The 9,412-nt window shown below is 32.9% G+C and overlaps 1 protein-coding gene across 1 annotated transcript; it reads right to left on the bottom strand.

Annotated features, from left to right (window-relative positions):
- Positions 1-7,554: 7,554 nt before the first annotated feature.
- On the bottom strand, positions 7,555-8,385 carry LOC131656443 (probable CCR4-associated factor 1 homolog 11). The gene has a single exon (XM_058926163.1). The coding sequence runs from the start codon at positions 8,368-8,370 to the stop codon at positions 7,555-7,557; it is 816 nt and encodes a 271-aa protein (XP_058782146.1). The 5' UTR covers positions 8,371-8,385.
- Between the last annotated feature and the right edge of the window lie 1,027 nt (positions 8,386-9,412).

Below are 9,412 nucleotides of genomic sequence, written 5' to 3'. Positions count from 1 at the left end.
TAAATCAGGGTCTGAGAATGCTCGTTACCTTTTTAGCAAGTTAATCCTGAACGCATAAATCAGGGTCTGAGAATGCTCGCTACCTTTTTAGCAAGTTAATCCTGCACGCATAAATCAGGGTCTGAGAATGCTCGCTACCTTTTTAGCAAGTTAATCCTGAACGCATAAATCAGGATCTGAGAATGCTGGCTACCTTTTTAGTAAGTTAATCCTGCACGCATAAATTAGGATATGAGAATGCTTGCTACCTTTTTAGCAAGTTAATCCTGCACGCATAAATCAGGATCTGAGAATGCTTGCTACCTTTTTAGCAAGTTAATCCTGCAAGCATAAATCAGGGTCTGAGAATGCTTGCTACCTTTTTAGCAAGTTAATCTTACGCGCATAAATTAGGATCTGAGAATGCTTGCTACCTTTTTTAGCAAGTTAATCCTGAACGCATAAATCAGGATCTGAGAATGCTTGCTACCTTTTTAGCAAGTTAATCCTGCACACATAAATCAGGATCTGAGAATGCTTGCTACCTTTTTAGCAAGTTAATCATGCACGCATAAACGAGAATCTGTGAATGCTTGCTTCATCAGTCCCTAGACTTTGGCAAGTTAATTCTTCATGTTTCCCCAACCCTATTGGATTAATCCTAAATTTGAGTTTGGACTCGCACCACTTACCCCCTAGGTTGCGGTAGGAGTGCATAATCTTCATTGAACATTCTCGACTTTATTATAAATATAGAGTCGACATTCGTACTCCTTACCTCGTAAGTGAGAATGAAGGAATAAAACATGTGACAAATGTATCTTGTGGCTATGAGTGTCAATCTTATAGCGAAATAGATATGTCAATTCACAAACCTCGGTATGGATGAATTAATTATCCATGCCTATTTGTCGGATAAATTTAGGGGTCTTCCATTATTTAATAACCCTCTGATCCGAAACGCGTGAGACTTATGTATACTCACACTCTTCAATCAAAGAGTAATTAAATAGGGGCAGCTGTCATACCCCAAAATTTAACCTATTTTATTTAATATTTTACTCTATTATTTAGCATATTATGATTATTATTCTTGTTTGTTTTAATATAAAATGTGTATGCAAAATAGGGGTGTGAGCTGTTAAAATATTTCTTAGGCCCATAGAATTAGAGTCCATATAGAAGTATATTGTTTTAATATTTATCTTACCTATATTTATTTAATTAATTAATTTAAATAATAAATATTAGTAATAAAAAAAATGTAAAAAGAAAATTAATTAATAAAAGGAGGGACGCCTATGTCCATGTTTTTAGGATAGATTTTTGTTTTATTATGTGATGACTTTTTCAATAAAAGAAAACAACCATCGTGATACTATATTAATTGTTATTGTTATTATTTATTATTATTTGTTATTATAATTTGTTTTAATCTCTTCAACCTTTTTTTTACGGTAAATAATTTTAGTGAGTGTTAACTTCTAATTGTATTATCATGCATTATGTTAACTAATATTATTAATTATTATTGTTAAATAGTCTATTAATTAGATATTATCATTAGTTAATAATACTGTTATTACTCATTATTGTTAATTCAAATTATTATTAAAAAAAAGTATGTTTTATTTCGACCAAGTCAAATTAAGGTAAAAAAAAAAAACCCTGTTCATCTCCTTCCTTCACCCAAACCAGCGCCGCCCAGCCATGCTCAAACACCAAACCCTAATTCGTCCCAGGCCCATTTGAATCAAGACAAAATCGAGATGGAAGAGGAAAGATTGTTAATATGAATCAATACAATATTGCAAACAAATCAAACTTTATTATTGTCCTTCAAACAAAAATCAGAAATTTAAAACTATAACAAAATCAGATCAAACATTAAGACGAAAATCAAATCCACAATTACAATGAATTAAACTAATTAAAAGCTATTTCCTAATTCGTTCTTCCTAAAACACTATAAAATCAAACCCTAAAGATTTGATAAAGAGAGGAGAAACGATTGACAGAAGGAGTAGAAGAGAAGATTGTCGGAGATTATAGCCCTTTCAACCTCCGATCGCTGCCGCTACGCCGTCTTTTTCCTCCGATCTATAAACAAAAAGGGAAGGATTAGAAGAGGAGAACTCGAAAGATCATAGAGGTAAGTAAGCATTTTCCGAAATTAGCTTTAATTAGTTTTTATGGATATTTGTATGATTGAAATGATGATTTGGGGTTTTTTGGGTTAAATCAAGGTTAGGGTTCATATTTGTGGGATTAGGGTTCTGTGATTTGGGTTAGGGTTCATGATTCTGGATTAAGACAAGGGTGAGGATTTGTGTTTTGTTCTTGATTCTGAGAATTTCTGCGAGAGTGAGGACAAGGGAGAGAGAGTGAGGAACGAATAACAAAAAAAGGAAAATGAATCGTTCCAATTGCCACCCCTTCATATTTTTATGAAATTTATGAAACAAAATAATCGTGTACGTAACATTTACCGTACACCTTAAATCGACTTTGCATGCAGACCTTTTGATCGTAATACTTTGGATCTACGTCCCAGATCATAATTCTGTGGACCATTAGATTCAGATTGACGGATAAGATCTTGCAATCCACACTAACTTCCGTAGACGCACCCTTACCCTGTCCAAACAGATCTTGAATCATATTGGGCCAGGCCTGTACTATTAACACCGCTTAACTTTGCCAGTAAACATTGAATCGCACCCCCCTCATTTCAATCAATTTTTTTTCTTTTTACTAATATAATATTTTGAATAAATAATTTAATTAATAATTTTTATCTAATTCTTACTAAAATTAATTTAACTAAAAATATAATGATTATTTAATATCCTATTTTGTTTCACCTTTTTTTATTATCTATTCCGAATTAATAATTTAAAATAATTAATGATTATCAAGATATTTAACTTAGATAATAATATTAATTAAATTAAATTTATTTAAGTATAACATCTAGAACATATAATTTTTCTTATTATATAATAATTTATTAAAATATTTTTGTTTATATAATAATTAAGTATAACCGGTATTTTATAACTTTTCTCTTAAGTTATATTGTTATGATGTAATTACAATCGTAAAAGTACTTGAAACATTGTTTCCTTTACTAATTATTTCTTTCTATCTTTAAAATTATACTTTTAATTTACAAAGTTCTATATACTAAAAAAACACCAAAATATCAACTTATAATTTATTATTTATTCAATACACAAAAATACAAAAAATAGGGATTGTACACAATATTATTTCTACCTATAACTACGAACTGCGTTAACTACGAAGCCACGTCTAAAACACACTCTACATACAAATAATGGTGTACAATCCCATAAAAAACACCAACAAACCATTCGAACTACGTTGACTCTGATCCTCCATAAGGAGGTACGTAGGCATTCGGATAACCGGAACGAGTCTCCTTCCCCTAAAATTAAGTAGGTTTGAGATTTTATTCTCTACCCTACTGTACACTTTTAACTTCAAGTTTTTATAAACCTTACCATAAAACTCTTATCATAAACCTTACCCTAGAGACACTGTAAACCTTAAGGAAGGGTTAAGGGTGCCTAACACCTTCCCTTGACTCTAATTTCTCGACTTACTTAGAATCTCTCTAATTAGGTTTTTTCCCGTATTCAGCCTTATCCTTAGGATAGAATAAATATAGGTGGCGACTCTGTAATTTAAGTTAAAAAGCTTAAAATTTAAAGCCGGTCGTAACATGCAGTACTACAACAAGATGGCCATCCTATTGCTTACTTTTCAAAAAATTAGTGCCACGTAATTAGAAAAGTCTGCTTACTTTAGGGAAATGTTGGCTATTTCGGAAGCTATCGCTAAATTTAGACATTATCTGTTGGGTCATAAATTTATAGTTCGGTCAGATCAAAAGAGCTTGAGGAATCTGATGGATCAGGCCCTGCAGACACCTGAACAACAACAGTGGTTGCATAAGTTTCTTGGGTATGATTTCATTATTGAGTACAAGCTAGGCACGGAGAATATAGCTGCTGAGGCCTTATCTAGAATGATGGCATTGACTTGATCAGAACCTCAGACAACAATAATTCAGGAAATCAAATCGGCATTACAATCAAACCCTCACTTATTGGATATTATGTACAAGTGTAGTACAACTACTCAGTCTCATCAGCACTACACAGTTAAAGAAGGTTTGCTGTTTTGGAAGAATAGAATTGTGATTCCTACCCCATCTGATTTGATTTGAAAATTGCTACAAGAGTATCACAATTCTCCTATAGGAGGTCATGCCGGCATTACGAGAACTACTGCTAGAATCAAAGCTCAATTTTATTGGCCATCATTGCAGAAAGATATACAAGAATTCGTGCAACATTGTATGATATGTCAACAAGCTAAGTTAGCTAATACATCACTTGCTGGGTTATTGCAACCTCTTCCTATACCATCACAGATGTGGGAAGACATAGCCATGGACTTTATCACAGGGCTGCCGTCCTCACAGGGAAATACAACTATTATGGTAGTGGTGGATCGTTTAACCAAATATGCTCATTTTATGGCCATGAAGTCTGACTACACTAGTAAGTCAGTAGCATAAGCTTTTATGAACAATGTTGTCAAGCTACATGGTATGCCTAAATCAATTGTGTCAGACAGAGACAAGGTTTTCACGAGTTCTTTTTGGCAACATCTCTTCAAATTGCAAGGCACTACCTTAGCCATGAGCTCTGCCTAACATCCTCAGTCAGATGGCCAAACTGAGGTGCTTAACAAAGGATTGGAATTATTCTTAAGATGCTTCACATTTCAAAATCCTAAGTCCTGGTTTAAGGCTCTGACATGGTCAGAGTATTAGTATAACACTTCTTTCCAAACCAGCATCGGCATGACTCCATTCAAGGCCATATATGGAAGGGACCCTCCTATGTTGACAAGATATGTATCTCAAGTTTTGGACCCCCCACCATTACAAGAAGAGTTGCTGGAGAGAGATAGAATCTTACAGCAATTGAAAGGCAACCTGAAAAAGGCTCAACAGTATATGAAAAAACAAGCAGACAAGCATTGAAGGGATGTTCAATTACAGGTAGGATAATTGGTGCTAGTGAAATTGCAACCATACAGGCAGCAACCGGTGGCAATAAGAAAAAAATCAAAAACTGGGAATGAGATGCTTTGGCCGTTTTGAAGTTTTAGCTAAAGTCGGTGAAGTTGCTTATAAGTTGAAGCTGCCTGACCATGCTAAGATCATCCAGTTTTCCACGTTTCGCAATTGAAGCCTTTTAAGGGTGTCCCTCAAGACCAATATCTGCCATTTCCTCTCACTATGACTGATACAGGACCAATTATAGGGTAAGTGGCGATTTTACAAGCTAGAACCATCATCAAAGGGTCAAAAAAGTCCACCAAGTTTTAGTTCAATGGGATCAGCAATCCATAACGGAAGCTTCTTGGGAAGATGTAGCTAGCTTGCAGCAAAGGTTTCCTCTTTTCAACCTTGAGGATAGGGTTGATTTTAAAGGGGAAGGTATTGTAATGAAATCAAGTGGGACACAACTTCTAGAAACTAATGAGTCACCAATTATACATGTGAACCCACATGCAGGGACTAGTTCTGTTAGTGACCATCCGGAAATCGTGGCAGCACGCAAAGGAGTGAGAAGGCGCATGGAAATTCGTAGGCTCAAGGAATACGTGAGGGAATGAGATCTATTTAATGATTGTAATAGGAATATTGTTGGTGTGTGATTTGTTAATCTTCTGCTATTCTCTCCCAGAAACTCTTGTATCCAAAGTTGTTGAGTATTATAATACTCTTCTTTTCCCTATCCTTATCTACACCTGTTACACACACCAACTAATTAGATAACTTGAGAATTGTATTCATTCTGAATCCAACTTGGTTCTTCCCGAACATACATTTTTCGCAATCTGAATTAGAACTAGTTTCCATGTATATTATGGATAAATGGGCTTATAATTATTAGTTGTTTCAACTCCTCTCCTTCTTGATGTTTCAAGTATCCAAACTGATGTTTTCAGGAGAGCCAAAATTAACTCAGTATTGGATTGGCATCACTCTAATTTATGTTATGGAGCAGGGGTTTTACACATCTAAATTAAAAAATATGATGTCTCCTTTATGTAATGTGATTTTCTTTGACTAGTTGAAGCTGAGCTTGTTCTACTTTTATGATAGCTTGGGAGATAGATAGGGATTATAACGTGTGACAATTTATCATAGGTAACTTCTGCATAATTGCCATAAGCATTAAAGTCTGTTATGTGGAAGAGCAAACTTTGACTGACTGAAGTTGCAATTCCTTTTTGCAGTGAATTATGTAACAAATACTGTATTGACTCAATGGCTTCTCGATGCTTTCAACCGTCTATAGCAGATCGCGGTCTGGGTTGTGAACTCATACAACTCGAAGTAACTAAATATGACTACGCTTGCTGATGATATCGATGCTGCACCAAACCAAATTACCTCAGTAACTCGAAATCTTTCTTGAATGTAAACAAACATAGGTTTTGGATGAGAAGGATCGTGATCGAGTATTATTCCCATACAAGAAAGTTATTAGGTGGATTAAGGATAGAAGAACTGTAACAGATCTCCACTTTCAACAACTGCATGAATTGATATCCTTTATAGAGCTAAAAAGAAATTCCAGCAGCAACATTCAAGGGTATCTAAAACTGGGAGACATATTCTTAAATGTAAAAATCATGCCTTCAACTTTTTTTCGAGACTGAAATGTCGTAGCCTAAGAAGAATTTGTCAGTGAATATGCACTTGAAATTATGGGATTCATAACAGTTGTTAGAAGATATGTAAAAATCTTATGATATCTTGATATTATAATCGAGTATTACTTCAGACTAGTTTCGTATAACTTCCATAACCATATTTTGAAATGCAAAACGCTCTTTCAAAAATTGAGTGGTTTCGAGTTTCAAAAAGAAAATGAAAATCAATAATAAACACCATTCCTTCACAATACATACCGAAGAAACTTAACAGATGTCCATTCATAAAAGTAATTTCCCTAAGAAAATGACAGCATCTGGCTCAAATAAAGCATGGTCACAACCTTGATTTGTCAATATTAGATTCAGCCATACACATATTTAATATATATTTTACACACAACAAAAAGTTTTATGCTTTACTCTATTAAACTAAGTACTTGTTTCCTCTTACAAACCATATTTTGGATGAATTAAACATTGACAAATATTTGATCAAATAGTTGATTGTTTTAATAATAATAATAATAATAATAATAATAATAATAAACTAAGTACTTGTTTCCTCTTACAAACCATATTTTGGATGAATTAAACATTGACAAATATTTGATCAAATAGTTGATTGTTTTAATAATAATAATAATAATAATAAGGAAAGGATTTATAGTTCAGGCACTCAATTGATCTCAAAAGATTTAGAAAAATAAAATTGAGATAAGCCATTATCATTTAAAAAAAAGAGAAGAAGATATACAAAGAATGAGTATTTAATATACTTCAATTTTTATTACAATTCTCTTATTCTACTTAATAAGCCGTCATTTCTAATCCAAACAGTACTCCAGCATGCTTGGGACCTTCATTATTTTTGAAATAAGTCATCGTCATTTTTGTGAATGCATGCAACGTCAACAAACTATCAGATGCAGCTTGGTGAGACTTTCCTACCGCCCGACGCACGTCAAGTGTGGTAGCTACTCGCTCGAGACCACCGTATAGAGAGTTGCAGAACTTCATCATGTATTTCATATCATAAACACTTTTTCCAAATAGTACTTCTACCACGTTTAAAAAATCCTCTAACTTGTTGGGTAAATTCATTCGGGTCAATACTTTCACCAAATATCCGAAATCATAAGCACTACTAAATGTGACCCAAATGATTGATTTGTTGAAAACAAGTATAGAGGAGAACATTAGATCTGCGAAACGCCTTGAATCCACACCGTGATATAAATTGCGCTCAAAGTTGATCCCTTGACGGCGAAGCATATCAATGGAATCTTCATTACAAGGATCACGATTAACATCAAAATCTTTGAAATTAAACTCCCAAATGTAGCAATGATTGGTTCCAAAATCAGGAAGGCTTCCTTCTGGATCAGAAAGTGTAAGACCAAGTTGGATGAGCTTAAGCTCATCCACATTGGCCTTCAAGAAACGATACTGATCAGATGGCTGAAGATGACGGTGGTCAATTTTGGGGGAATGAATAGCACCTGAAAATTCTGTATCCATTGAGATGAAATGGTATCGATGAATAGCGTGACGAATAAGACCAAATTCATATTCGAGATTGTAACCCCAAACGTGACGGATAATGATTTCTTTGGAATTGTTCATGCTGAGTTTGTTAATTGCGAAGTGATTTTGAAGTTTAGTTGAAACAGAAACGAGAGACGAGAGAGCTATGCAAATACTATTACTAGGTTGTGTGTGATGTTATGAGCAGATGTTTAGCTGCTTTTATATTAAATTAAACACGGAAAAGATTTGGATAGTGGCAAAGATTTGATTTAGTATTAATTAATAGATTTGGTATTAATTAATGTCATTAGTTAAAGTGTGTGGAAAGTGCATTAATTAATGAGAAAGTCAAGTTCTGTGCTACAAATATTCAACTAACCAATCATTTGCTGGACTGTTTCAACTATCTATCTAATATTTATGAACCGAAATTTTCTTCTTAATTCAGATTTTTTTATATCAATAAATAAATTTAAAATATTTGTATAAAATGCATCAAATTTAATTATTTAATGATACTATTTTTTATTAAGTTAGTTTCCAAAATATTTTAATAAATAATTATTTGGTGGGTTTTGATTGAATATTTTAATAAATACTTCAGACATATAGATGTTATTACAAAAATTATCACTTAATTTTTATTGTAGCTTTTTTGGTGTCACTTTTATTGTAACTTTAATTATTATTGTTTCGATTGTATTCTTCCATTAATTCAATTTATCTCTCTTAAGAGTGTCACTATAATAATTTATTTTGTACTATTTAACAAATAAAATTAACATTTATTTTTTTATTATGTTTATTTAGTTGTGCAAAATAGTGACAATTAGTATGAGATAATTAAATAAAAAATTCAGAATAAGGCTGATATATACAGAAATGAGAATAGATACGAAAATATTTGTTTACTAAGTCAATAACTATTTAAATGGAGATGAATCCAGAATAGATAAACTAAGGCTATTTTTTACAAAGTCATTTTTAATCTCTAAAAGATGACTTAAAAAAGTTGGAGAATTAAATATAAGGCCTAAATTAATTAAAAAAAAATTGCATAAGTATTCCCCCTCTATAAATGTAAGAAAGAAAAATGTCATATTTATATTAGTTTCGATGCAAGCATTCCAATGCTTTC

Source organism: Vicia villosa, linkage group LG3 (genome assembly GCF_029867415.1).
Source record: "Vicia villosa cultivar HV-30 ecotype Madison, WI linkage group LG3, Vvil1.0, whole genome shotgun sequence".
In the NCBI taxonomy this organism is placed as follows: domain Eukaryota; kingdom Viridiplantae; phylum Streptophyta; class Magnoliopsida; order Fabales; family Fabaceae; genus Vicia; species Vicia villosa.
Note: the sequence above shows the minus strand (reverse complement) of the source record. Positions and strands in the feature narration are given on the sequence as shown.